The sequence below is a fragment of the Lagopus leucura genome, unplaced genomic scaffold, assembly GCF_019238085.1.
Source record: "Lagopus leucura isolate 7727_CA_CO unplaced genomic scaffold, USGS_WTPT01 Super-Scaffold_100024, whole genome shotgun sequence".
NCBI classification, from domain to species: domain Eukaryota; kingdom Metazoa; phylum Chordata; class Aves; order Galliformes; family Phasianidae; genus Lagopus; species Lagopus leucura.
This window is the reverse complement of record NW_024962276.1, coordinates 5,108,079-5,121,780: the sequence shown is the minus strand read 5'-3', so window position 1 is coordinate 5,121,780 and position 13,702 is coordinate 5,108,079. Positions and strand designations below refer to the sequence as shown.

Sequence of the window (13,702 nt, the reverse complement as noted above, 5' to 3'; positions counted from 1 at the left end):
CACCTGCAGCATTTAACTGCTGTGTTTTATTCATCCTGAAGCAAGTGTAATTTAAAGGGACATCTCTATAATTGATGAAGTATCTCTTTACTGTTTGTTTAATTACCAGTTTCAATGTCTAGAAAGCAGCGGATCAATAATTTACAGTGATGAACTTCCCTGTATCCCTCCAGTTCAGTCACAAAAACAATAGCTCCGGAAACAAACACTGTTAAAGTTTTGATGCTTTTCTTTCTCTGTAGTTGATTTGAAAGAGCTTAACCCCTTTTTTTTTCCTATCACAGGCATATTCCAGTACTACTGAAGCTGATGGCAGAGCTCCCACCGACAGCAGGGAAGCAGGGCTAATCTAGGGCATGCCATGAGCACTGTATCAGCTCTCATCTTTTTTCAGTCTCCTTTCATTACTGTAGAATGGCTAAGCCTGGGCTCGTGCTGTTGCTCCAATAGCTGGTGATGCTGCTCACCATCTGAGAACTGCTAAAATGCAGAATTTAGATGAAGGAGCTGAAGCTGCTTGCCTGAATTGTGATGGTTTTCCTACATTATATGCTCTGCTCTGTAACATGTATTGATTTTCTGTGGTAGATACCTTTTTTTTTTTTTGAGACTCTCAGAGCATCCTTTCAGAGCTCAGAATCCTCATGACTCTGAATTTCTCGCTTTCTGCAGGGGAACCTCAATAATCTATGCCTGCAGAATTAGAGGAACAAAATTGTTCTCTTCCCATTGGTATAAGATATCTGGTGGTTCCTATCATTGTCTTGGCTGCCACGAACAGTGGAGTTTGATCACGAGTAGCAGAACAGAAGGTAACCAATTCTGTGAGATATCCAAACCTGTGCACTTCTAGCATGATGCAGTCTCACATCTACACACTGGTGGCCTCAAGGTAGAGGGCTAACTTCACTTTTCTGCCTTCCTTAGGGATGTTGTCATTATCTCCATTGGCACAACTCTCTTCTTGCTTCTGATTCTTAGGGTGCTGATCCTCACCTTCTGACGGAGAGCAGAATGCTGTGGGGCGGTTTATATTGTTATAATGTCACATCTGTCACACTCAGCAGTTTATACCCATGTAACAGGAGCTGTGAAAATTCCCTCACGATCTCTCGTTTGAGTTGAAGGTCACAGCCTGAATGTTTTCTTTGGTATGGTAGCTGTAAAGAGTAGAGAGCCCTGCCTGTTTTGTGTGTGTCAGCAGGATTTCTGCTGTTTTTCAGCCACCGAATGTATGACCATAGGTAAATCAGAAAGAAAGAAGAGGGGAATGAATGTTTCCATTCCCTGTATAGGCCTGTGTTTATCCAGATGTGGAACATGCATTCCCGAGGACCACAAAGGAACAGGCCCCCAGTTAGTCTTTGTATATTTTGTCTTTGGTTTTGATTAAATCTGTGTTGTTGATCAGGCAGAAAATCTCAAAAATGCTGTGAGCAGAATAGTGTGGCCTTCCTGAGTGGGCAGAGTTAAAACTGTGTCATACAGAGGGGATGTTCCTCATACTTCCCTGTACTTACTAAGCTGCACGCCCATGGTTCTTTTTCACTGTGGCTATTCTGAAAGTCTTGTCTCATCAGAGCTTTGACTCAGTAAGAGTGTACATTTTTAAAATGTGGGAAAACAATATTGTGGATCATTTGAGGAATACAAGCCAATGTGGGATGCCCTTCTGAAATGATGTCTGTGTTTTTCAGGCATCCTGGTGTATCTTTGCCAAGAGGACTGTAACTCATGATTTGCTGATTACTGCTAACTGGAATAGATCTAGTTTAGAATCAAAGTGTGTACAGTCCATAAAAACCTGAAAGGCTTTAGTGGAAACGCCGTGGTCCTGTCAGCCTGGTCAGAAGATTACTTCAGACAATACCCTTCGTCTGGTGGCTTTTACTCTCCTTTTCAGAAGCAGCAGAAGAGACAGGGTAAAGGGAAGCAGCTCAGACATAAGCCAGCTGTGAGCCCACGTGCTCCTGTTGGCTGCCAGGCCTCAAACCTGACACGTTGCCAGATAGCCAGTTTGCACTGTGTGTCTACTTTTCTTTCTGCTTTTGGAAACTGCTTAGGCCGCTTCTTTTAGGATAAACTAGAATCTCTACAAATCAATGGATGTGTTCCTGTTTGGGGTTTGTTAGCTGGTTTTATTCCAGACTTTTGAAGATTCTTTCCTTGAGTTTATCGTAGGGGCCTTTTGCCATCAAAGTAAATGCAAAATGCTTTTGGTTCCCTTGCAAAGAAGGGTGTAAAGGAAGCTCTGTGCCATATGTGTTCCTAACAGTTTATTGGACCTTAAACTTTTCACTGTCCCAAAATAACTGCCAACGAAGTCAGTTTGGGACAGAGGGGAAAAAAAGAAAAAGTGGTGGAAGTACAAATTGTGCCTGTAAACTTGAGGCTTAAAAATCATCAAATGAAAGACTAGTCCAGTTGTTCACATGTCTAAAGCATTGAATGTGTCCTTTTTCTGTGCTCATGGAACTTGGCTCCACTTGGTAGTTCATAGTTTGCTTACAGGATTGCTATAGGAGTCCCACCCAGAAGGAAAATAAGAACGTTGTTATGCTGTCTCTCCCAGGTGTCACTTGAACGTGGTGTCAGAACGAAATGTCACAATACTTGCAAATTGGTATATTGTGATTTTATTTCCCTCAGGGGAGCTGTAGACATTACATGACACGAACCTTTGATACTACTGTACCAATATAAAGTGTTTTACCTCACCACTTACCTTAACTTGGTAACTTGAAGTACAAATTAGACTGACATAAATCTTAACATTGCTGTAAACTTCCTATATTGCACTTAGCAGGAGTGGGGAGTAGGATTAGCTGTTGAGACCTTCTTCATCTGCAAGCTATTTTATAAAAACAAACCATTTCAGGAAGTATATTCCATATGTTATCCCCTCTCCCATGCTTTTTGTAAAGTTTCAGCCTTTGAGCCATTGTTTTTGTGACATTAGGAGCTTGAATTTATCTAATATAAGCTGGTTATTACTTGCATTCCAGTCTCCATATGGCAGAATCGTTTTGACACCTGACCAGGAACTCCACATTAGCTTTATTCGGACTTTACCAAAAAGAAAAGCTTCATGTCAACTAAAAGAAGTGGTTTCTTTTGGCTGTTTTGGAGGGAGGCGTTTCCTTCTTACACCATTTTTCATAGCATCAGGTGGTCTGGTTTTGGGTGTGGTTTGTTTTGATGCAAAACTGCATTGATTAAAACTGTCATTTAAAAAAGCAAAAGAAGAAGAAGATCGAGTACAGGACAGCTGAGTTGTTTCCTATAGAGCAGCTTGAGATAACAGGTTTGGTATTTCTCTAAATCAATACATGTTGGCACTCTGAAGAATAATATCATTCTCTAGATTTCAGAAAACAGGACAGCTTAAACTTACAGTTCTGATGTCAGCATTTTTAAACAGGCAATCCTGTATTTGGCGAAGAACTTTACAAGTATTGGTGCCAAGTTCCCCCGTGAGGCACGGGCTGTTGATCTCCACCTCAGAGTCCTGGTTTCGTACCTGTGCTCCTTCTAACTTCAAATACAAAATATCTCACTTATCTTGAAACAGACTTTATGAAACTGAAGAAACAATTTACTGACTTTATCTTGCAACTTAGTACCAAAAACAAGGAGAGAAGACAGCAGTGTTAGGGTCAGCCTTAATGTTGAGATTTGTACAGATGTAGATGCATCCTGTCATGCATGCAAGAATGTGAAGTACTTAATTGGACAAAAAAACAGAGGTCAACTTTAACATCTTCAGCAACTAAGATGTCCCTAAGTGTAAGTCAAATATGAATGGCATCTTGGGACAGCATTGCTATATGCCCTGGAAAGCTTAGCACACCCTTGAGTGCATGCTCTTTTCTGGACTGGTGATGCAGGGACAAGGACAGGTGACAAGGACAGGTTATGGGCAGCTCATGAAGAAGGTAGCTGAGACCTGGTTGTGCTGGAGCAATCCTCTGGAACAGCAAAGGGAACAGTAAATCTCGGCTCCTTCTCAACAGGGCTGTGAAGCTTCTGTTGCTGTGATGAAGAACAGTGCTACTGCTGTCCAAATTTTCTCTCTGGGTGTCTCAGCAAGGAGTTCTCCATAAGGATAGGCTGCCCTTCTTAAGTCTCTCAGCTGCACTTTGCTGATTTGACATCAGGTTCTCCTATAAGTTGTGTAATTCTGCAGGGGCTGTATTTGTAGACAGGAGAGAGGTAGGCAGGAGGTAGCAGGGCTACAGCCACAGGATTCTTTCTACGTTTTGTCACAAACATCTATTCCATTCAGACAAGAAGTCTAGGTGATGAACCTGCCTAGGAACTTACATTGTATTCATTTCCATGAACAGCTATGGGACTATCAGACTGTTTGCTAAGCTTCTCTGCACTGGGAGCTGAGAAATTCTGCCTTTACCTGAGGACAGAGGAGATGGAGAGATACCACTCACTGCAGAGCACAGGGAAGCGTTCCTGTTACGTCACTTTAGCCAACATTTGGCTGACGCTTTGTTGTAGGAACTCCCTTTCATTGGTATAAAAAGAAAGAAAATCTGTTTTTCAACTGGATTTGCAAGTTTGGCATCTGTTCAAGTGACAGTAAGAAGTGTGCATTGGGGCTGCAATTAAAGCTCTAGGCAGCAGGGAGTCTGACAGTTTTGCTGAGACGTACGTGGCTTGTTGTAGTAGGTACAACTGCTTGCTGCTGGAACTGTTTTCTGCAAGATGTTATTGCATACAGTTATATAGGAATGTTTTGAAAATTAAATTACATGGCTTCTTCTACAGGTGCCCAACTTCCTTACAGTTTAAAATAAAATAAGAGCTGTCCCATTCACAAAATGAAGCAGCAAATTGTTGTGCTCCATGGGTCCAGGAATGCTGTCCTCTTCTGTTCTGCATTACTGCTGGCACATCATGTGTTAGGACAGGCTGTGTCTTTTGCTGCTCTTCGTGTATCATTGATGTGCTCAGCCCTGCTTTGCAGGTGCTGTAGGTCTCTTCTGTCTGTCCTTTTGCTTCCAGGAAGAAAAAGAGCTAGCAGCAGCAGTTTATCCATTTTGTTTTCTTTTTCAGGCTATGGGAGAGGCCCCTTTCTGCTCAGGAGAGAAGTGTCACAGGTTAAATATTGTCCATCTCCTTGGCAAGCCAACCTGAGGTTACTGCACACTGCTGATGTGAGAAGAGCCCTGCTCTGCCCATTGTGTCCCTCCTCAGTGTGCTTGTATGTTCTTCTTTTCCAGACTGAAAGCAGTTTAGTGCTGATCTGGCCTTATATAGTAATTTCCTATTATTAGAAACATTTCCTTGGGACCTTGTTCAGGGAGTAGCAGAGGGAAATCCTGTTTCCTTCATCTAACATGCAGGCAAAGCACCACTGTTCACTCTTTCCTTATCTAGTGTCAGTAGAACAAGCAGCTTTTATTATAACATGCTTTTCAGTTCGAATCCCTTTCTAACACTAAGCCTCTTTCCAGAAATGCAGAAAAAGAAATGTTGAAGGAATAGGAACTGTCAGTCACCAATGTGAGCTGTAGAACTTTGCCTGCAGCCTGTAAGTTTTGCTTGCTCTTTCTCAGCTGCGTTTCTGTCTCTCAAAATGAGTCTTCCTAATACTTTGGAAAATTGTTTTGTTTTTCCATGCTGACTTATGTGAAAAATAGTAGGATAGGATGCTTCACCTGGGTCTGCCAGGGTGTAGAACCTTTCTACCTGTAGAAAGCTAATGGCTGTGGTTCAAGAGAGGAACAATTTTATATTAAAGAGGGAGATGTTTTTGTTTTGTGTGCAACGTGAATAGATTTTTAAAGGAGAGATTGGTTACTGGAGCACAGAGATATTCAAAGGCTTTGAACGCTTAATTTTTCCTATGAAAACATTTTTTCCCCTTAAAAGGAAGATGTAGGTCCTGCCACTGGGAGTGACTGTTTAGAAAGTCAGTTGAGAGGAATGCACATCAGCTGAACTGAGTCAGGCTGTTTGCATTAGCAGCTCTGTCAGAATGGCTCTTCTTGTTCTTGCCACGGGCTCTGCAGGGGAGCTGCTTAAAATGATCGTATCAAAGTGAGGGCAAAGCAATCAAACTGCATTAGCTGTTGTTTTTAAACTCTTTGCTGTTGAAGTTAGCACAACAATTACTGCTGGATTCAGAGTGGGTAGGCTGTGTTTGTAAAGGCAGTCGAGGAGACCAGTGCCCTGCAATTGTGTAAAGCAACCAGCAGAGCCACACGCAGGGCAGTGTGCAAGTGGGACTAAGTGAGAGTGGCCACGTGCATGAGACAACTGGCATCATGGTAAGGGCGTCTGGTATTTATAAAGCAGGGCTTTGTTCTGATGGTGGCTGTCAAAGCCAGTCATCCATTTCTGTTTCTTTGGTTCAACAGAGAGCAACAACAAGGAGAAATGATCTTCATTTGTTACATTAACCCAGTTTCTGTTTTCGTTCACGTCGTAGAGCCAGGATTATTGTGTGTGTGCGGGAGCCATAACTAAATGTGAGGGCTGTGTAGGTGCTTTTAATCTGCTGTTTTTCAAACACATCTGTCGTCAGACTTGTCAAAGTAGTGAGCAGCACTTACAGAGAAAGCACAGGAGTCCAAGGAGACAATCTTCACTTTCTGTGTCGTTCCAGCTTTTGGTATTATTCTTGTTTATTTGTAAAAGACTGAGCTTGGGAAGAAGAGGAGTTTAGTGTTCTCACTGTCGAAGCTTCCTTGGAACAAACAAAACCAGTAGTGACAGTTTTAGGCATTACAGAGCATACATTAGAATCCAAAATAATAATTTAAATATTCTTTGTCCTTTGGGTTTTGAACCCTTTTGGCCACACCTATCATACTTTTAAGCTTTTGTCTGTTACTGTGCTAACACATTCACATAGAATCCAAGGACTCGGAGAAGGTGATGTCATGAAGTTCTCAATAAGGTGAAGGAATTCTGCAGTCTTGAGACGTCTTTGTAGTGAGTACAATGGGCTTTTTATTAAACCTTCAGAGGTCTGCATTCTCATATCTGACCAGGAATGCTGCATCTCCTGGGTCCAATATCCTGTGTCCATGTTTCTGTTGCACACTTCATGTCTGGGGGGACATCTCACTGCTCCCTGCACACTGGAGGGTGAATTGCATCAATGTAAGCAAAAAGGGGGTAGAAAGCAGGTGATTGTTAGCAGAGCTGGTGGTGCAGGGGAGAGGTTCTGCCTTGTTATCAAGCCTGTTAGGACAGTTAACACTGCATCCTTGGCAGGGCATTGAGTTATTCAGTTGTGTGGTCAGATGTTTGTCCTTTGCTGGCTTTTTTTCCTTAGCAGTGGGCCAGATGTCTTTCAGAACCCCCAGGTCCTGTCTTAGGGCATCTTGGAGATGCAAGGCATTACGGTCAGGTTTCAGTCAGTGCAGTGCAGACAGCAGGACTCATGTGGGGCTGAAGAAATGTCTGCTCTTTGCGAAAGACTTTCCTCTGACCTGCAAGAAGGAGACTCGAATTCCTGGCCTGTTTAGGGCAGTTTGTTTCCCATGGTGTCTTTGCCAAGTACTTTCTAATTATGGAATGTGTGTTATTCTGCAATTCTTCTGCGAGGCAGAAATAATGACTATTATAAAATACATATATATAAGCATTTATAAAGGAGCTCGACATCTTTTGGTTTTGGAGTAACGTAAATACGACCTACATTCCTTTTTGAATAACAAAGACCAAAGCCAGAATCTCTTACCTCCAGATTTATATTGTGTGGTGGAATCTGCACAGCACAGGAAAGGACTGTGGTTTGCTTGATGCCAGCTCTGTGGGGCCAGGCTTTTTCTCAGGAGAGCCACTGCTTGTGGGCAGCGCAGCGAGTCACGCACTGCTCCGTGAGCCTGCTGGAGCAGGGCTGGCAGGAAAGGTTTCCAGTCCCCTTGCTTTGAATGTGAAATTGTATGCAGGGAATCAGCTGCTTATCAGCAAGGAGCAGAGCAATCCCAGCGCTCTGATGCAGGGTTTGTATGACTCATTTCTAACTGGTGGGGCCTGGAAAACTTGATTCATACCTCTCTGCCTGTAGTTGCCTGTATTAGAGATACAGAGCTAGCTAGCCATCCTCAGCAGAATGTGCAGACGAGGGCAGGGCTCTCTGTTGCTGGAAAGGAAGAGCCTGAGCTTTTCACTTCAAAAGTCTGGGATCAGAATCTTACAAATAAAAATTATGTTGGTTGTCTCTGCTTTCCAAATATGTACTTTTTCCTCCTAATTTAGTCTAACCCACAAGCAGGAGTGTTTTCCTCGCCAACAAGAGTTGGGCAGTAGTTTGGCTACAGTAAAAGGCTGTTTTGAGTAAAGGTCTTCCCAATACACAGATATATAAATAAAAGGTTCTGCATTAAAAAAAAAAGTGTAAAAATGTCCTTCTGAACGCACCTGTATGTTCTCCTTCCTGTGACATTTCCAGCTGTGAGACACCTTCTGAGAAGGATTGTTAGAAAGTAGTAGAGACAGTGGGAAAGGTGAGGTTGCAGATGTGAAAATAAATCCATGCTAATACCTAAAATGGTAACACGAATGTTACAGACCTCTGTGTAGTTTGCCTATAACCAGACTGATCCGAGGTATGATAATGGAGGGTTGCCATTACCCTCCTGAAGAATTAGAGCTGCTAGGCAACGTTTCTAATTAGACGTGGAAAACTCCATGCTCAAGGCTTGCTGTCATGCTTTGGTGATGGCTGACGTGGCTCCGTTTGGGAAACGTAGCTTAGATTACCTTTGATCTTACCTGTGCTCCTGCACTGAGCAGGGCTTTGGAATACTGCTTATTTCTTTCAGTGCTCTAAAGCTGACCAATGCTAAACCTGCCTTTGAAATGTGTCCTCAGGCTCTCAGAAGGTGTTCCACGAGCTTCACGGCAAGTCCTTGGAAGCGTTGGCTCCTTCTTCCCCTGATGAATGCCAGCACAGGATCAATGCTGGGCCTTGGGTCAGAGCTAATTAGAGAGCAGCGCTGAGCACTGAACCGCTGACAACATCTGCTACATTTCTTGGGTTTTAAATAGCTTCCTACCGAGTAGTGGCCATGCATGGCCTTGAGTTACTTTACTTGCTTTACTTCAAAGCTTTTTAGCTTTTTGCTTTAGTTTCATCAAAGACTGACATCAAGCAGAGCTGGCTCCAAACAGTGCCAGCCATGAATTATCAGCCGTCAGACTTGGGGGTGATTTTGCAGCTCTGTTTGTTCAATGGTTGGAGAACCTGCCATTTGGTGCTGCAGAATTTGGCTGATTTGGCCACATGGGACCACTTTAAATGGATTCCCACAGCTGAGCTGCTTGTAACGTTGGTTCTGGGCAGACGAGCAGAGCAGGGTTCATTCTGCACTGCTGGTGCTGCCTGGGGTCCTGCGCTCTGATCTCAGATTAGTGCACCTAAGGGCCAAGGAACCTTTTTAGAAAGAGAAAATCCGATTTATTCCTGATTTCTCCTTTTATCCTATGATCAATATAGAAGCCTTTCTCACTTAAAGAAGACAAAAGTGCCATCTCTGTGTTGAGGGAAGCACGTCATTGTCTGCCACCTCTGTTCACCTCTACATGGTAACAAACTGGTGATGCCAGCTGCCATTCAGTGGGGTGGTGGCTTCAGTGACACCTGGATTTCAGAAGTATTTGAGCTGTTGCTGCAGACTCCTCTTTTCAGAAGATGATGCAAGAAAGATTCTATTCCCCTTGATCACATTTCTTTGAGAACTAGGGCTTGAGTTTGGATTAGGCTCTGTGTAGATGTGTGCATTTAGAGTCAGCGTCATCTGAATGTTCAGCTGATGGGTTCGTAATGTCACACCAAGTTTGAGACCTCCGAACTGCACGTGCAACTTACGTGTTTTGTGTGTGGGCAGTGCTTTGTACACTGGATAAACCTGCATTGAATTTGCAGCCATCTGTTAAGCTCCCTGCTAATTGTAGAGTCACATACTATGGAACATTTGATGAGAGGGGCCTGTTAAGAGTGTGGTATAAAGGAGAGATGGGTGACAATATGCTTTGTGCAGATTGTGACTGTCTGTGTTGTGAGACTTGCAGACAGAAACCCATCTTTTCCATTAGTCACTAAGAGTCAGATCGAATGAATGACCCATTTTTTTGTTGCTGATGCTTGGAAATGGCAGAGCATGGGACAGAAGTTTGTGCACAGGACTCTGTGTGCCCTCTAGGCAGCTGGATAGCTGAGACCACTGAGCAAAATAACAGAATCGCTGAGTAGTTTGGGTTGGGAAGGACCTGTGGGAATCCTTGGTGCAACCCTGCTTCAAAGCAGGGCTGATTTAGATCAGATTGCTCAGCCCTTGTCTGATCGAATCCTGGGTATTTCCAAGGATGGAGTTTCACAACTTTTGGGGGCCTCTATTCCAGTATTTGATGGCTCTTATAGTGGGGGGGAAAAAAAAAGAAGTCGTAATGTTTCCTTGGAATTTCCCTGCCCTCGGCTCGTGTCTGTTGCCTCTTGTCCTTTCACTTCCACCTAATGCATATGCAAAGGCAAATATACATTTTGATTACTGTCAGAATGCCCTCATCTCAGGGCACTGGTGGTTTTCACAGCCTCTCTGTAGCAATGGCCAGTAATTTTTTATGTGAGACCAAACCCTGATGACCTGCAGGGCAGGGAAATGTGCCACTTGTGATTGCAGTGCAGGGTGACTGAGGGCAACAGGGGCTGCACTGTGTTCTGCAAGGAAGGATTCTACGTGGCAGTGCTGGTTGTTTGGTGATGAGAGCTTCCATAGAAAGTGGGTGTTCTGAGAGTGGGTGTCTGCAAATGCTTGGGAATAAATATTGCTGAGCAAATATACTGAGTCCTTGCAAGGACAGACAAGGCAAACTGTGTTACCCGTGGACTCTTTGTGGTCCTGTGATTTGGTGAGAGAATGATGACAAGCGGAATGATAATTGCACTATAATTGCCCAGGAGGTTCTGCTGTGGTTGGGGTGAGTCTGGAGTGGATATGGGGAGCCCTCTTGGTACAGCTGCTGCTGTTTCAGTGCAGAAAGGAATTGCCGTAGTGGAGCAAATGGCTTCCTGTCCTGTTTGCTGTGGTTTGGCTCGTTGGGCTGCACACCAGTTTTTCCATCGCCTGTGATTACTTTTCTTTCCGTTTTTCCCCCGTTGGGCTGCAGGGACCCAGGTGCAGGCTGAAGGCAGAGGACAGCTGACTTCTTTTCCCTCCGGCTGCCTCTCCCCGTGTGTGCTGTGTGTCCCCTCCTAGCGAGGGGAGGAGAATTCCCCTCCCTTCCCTTGTAAAACGCCCTCTCTGGGATGCTCCAGTAGGAGCTGGTGGGAGGGAAGGAGTTCTGACTGCACCGAAAATGTCATTAAAAAAAAAAAGGCAACTGACAGAAGAGAGAACTTGTCCTCAGATTTCTGCTTTATGCAGCGGTGTAAACCAAGGCTCTGAAAGCACTGTGAGAGCTGGAAGAAGTCAGAAATGAAGTACAGAGGCGCGGTAAGGTTTATTTTACTGCTTTGATATTTGTGCAGTTTTGAGATGTGTGCTTCTCCTTCTTGTCTAGCCTGAGAAGAAGGGAAATAAGTTTAGAAGGTTTAGAAGGTTTCAGCAGGAGAGTGAAATGTTTGAGCCTGCTTTGTGAAATGCACAGTAATGGGAAAGTTACTTGAAAGTGGTCGGAATGGAACAGAAGAGAAACGTTTCAAGGCAGCAGTGAAGGTGGGAGTTTGAGAAGTGGGAAGTGAGGGCTTAGCAGCGTGCTGTGTTAGGGGAGAAGAAAGGGTGGAGCTTTTGCTTGGGTGGTGGGCACAAATTGGGTCCCATCCAGGGACTGTGCCCATGACTGCTGCCACAGGGAATGGCAGGAAATACCTGCTGAAGGACTCACTGTCCCTCTGGGATGTATTTACTTGAGCAGAACTTTGTGTTTTAGTAGCAGCCAGGAAGCCTGGGTTTGTGTGCAGCACAGCAGAGCTACCCAGAGCTTTGAAAAGTGTGGCAAAAGTTGGAGGAAATTAGGACTGTTACATGGAAAAGATGAATAAGAGAGGAGAAAAAGTAACACGCAGTAGTGTGACAGTGAGGGCAGACTGCAAGCTCCTGTTCTCTGTGCAGTAACATTGGAACAGGGGCTTTCCATGTGGTTAAAAGCTGTCAAATAGCTGCAAAGATTACTTTCATACAGTGCATAGTTGTGCCACAAAATTCACTGACCCTGGAAGATGCTGAGGTCAAGAATGTAACATTATTAAAAAGCACGAAAAAGTGGTTGTGGGGTTCTGTCTGGATAAGAATGCCCAGAGCTTTAATTGGTAAAGCTTGCAAATTTCAGAGGAGAAGGACTGAAAACAAAATGTCTCTAGGTTTAAACAATTCTCCAACTGTTGAACTGGGGCCAGAGTATCCCATAATTGCTCAACCTGCAGATCCTTGCATCTTTTCCCAAAAAGTCCATCTGGTGCTGAGCGCTGCCTGAGGAACTCTCTCAGTGCTGAAGGGAAGCACAGAGCTTCTGGAGGACCTGCCTGCCTCTCCCAGCAGCACGGTGCATTTGTAGGTGGAGGATGTTGTGCTTTGGGATTGTGGTTATCTTTCACAGGGGACTGTAGGAGGCGGCCAAACCTGTGTCCAGCAACAGACCCAGAAAAAGGGTGATTTTTTTAAGGTGATAGCAGTGATGTTGTCTAGGGTGGTGGCTTGATATTCTCCGAGAGAACGTGTGGGTGTGGAAGTGCCCTTCACGTGCACTGGGAATGCACTGCAATGCTTGCCCTGTTTGGAAAGTTTTACTGTCTTTGAAAGACATAATGGTCTGAAATGGTTGTGTGGGGCGTGTGGAATCCAGAGCAGAAGGTGGGAATCTCTAGTGTGGGGAAATGCAGAATGCACCAAGAATAACAGTGAGTCACGCCGTGTACAAATATGCAAGAGAGAAGAAAGAATGTGTGCATTTAGAGAGGACTACAACACAGTTACCAAAGAGCAGGGAACGGGGCCACGAGGTCAGCACCCCATTGCTGCAGGCTGGGAAGAAGTCCAAGCCATGATGCTTATCTGTGGGCCAGTGTTTGAGTTTCTGTTGCCTTCTCACCTGCTCTGCCTGATGTAGAAGTGGTGGCAGAATTTCTCTGGAAGTGTTGTGGAAGGGCAGAGATTCCAGGGTTTGCTCTTTATGCCGTCTGTTTGCCTTCTGAAGCTTCTGCAGGACCTGAGCTCACAGGTAGCACTGCTATGTATACTGAAATCAGCAGTGTACCAACTAGCAACAGCTTATGTCACCCATTCAGGAGCAAAAATGTCCTTCCTTAAATACAGGAATTCAATTTATTCACATTTCCAGCCTTGCTCGTGTTCCTGGTTTGCCTCATTCATTTTTCTTACCACTATTTTATATTGAGCTTGTTGATGGAAATACAAGCATCCCTTCTTAGGGTAAGCATTTTTTCTTTCCTTCAAATTAGTTCTTCAAACGTTTTCTTTTCAATAATAATTGCTTCTCTATTTCCAGTCTTTCTTCCTCCATCCCAAAAGTGTATCATCTGGAAAATATGTTTAAATATTGAACAAACAACATTTCCTGCTTCTCGTGCAAATCTCCGTGGCTCCCTTTGGTCTACAGTTAATTGTTATTTGCATTTCTGATTTACATTTGAGCTCCTTAGATAGATTTCTACTATTCTAAATATTGCAAGTGTCAAATACCATTGATTGATACATTAGGAGTGGTAATTAAC

At 44.0% G+C, this 13,702-nt stretch overlaps 1 protein-coding gene across 4 annotated transcripts in view; it reads left to right on the top strand.

The window, feature by feature from the left end:
• The window catches only part of MYO1C (myosin IC), a 53,395-nt gene that overhangs the window by 13,502 nt on the left and 26,191 nt on the right, over positions 1-13,702 (top strand). Inside the window, exon 1 of one of the 4 annotated variants that reach the window (XM_042879423.1) lies at positions 11,281-11,465. The exons of the other annotated variants lie outside the window; for them this stretch is intronic. Within the exon in view, the coding sequence (XP_042735357.1) occupies positions 11,448-11,465 (18 nt within the window). The 5' untranslated portion in view covers positions 11,281-11,447. Of the gene's footprint in view, positions 1-11,280; positions 11,466-13,702 lie in introns of those variants that run through there. 4 annotated transcript variants of the gene reach the window in all.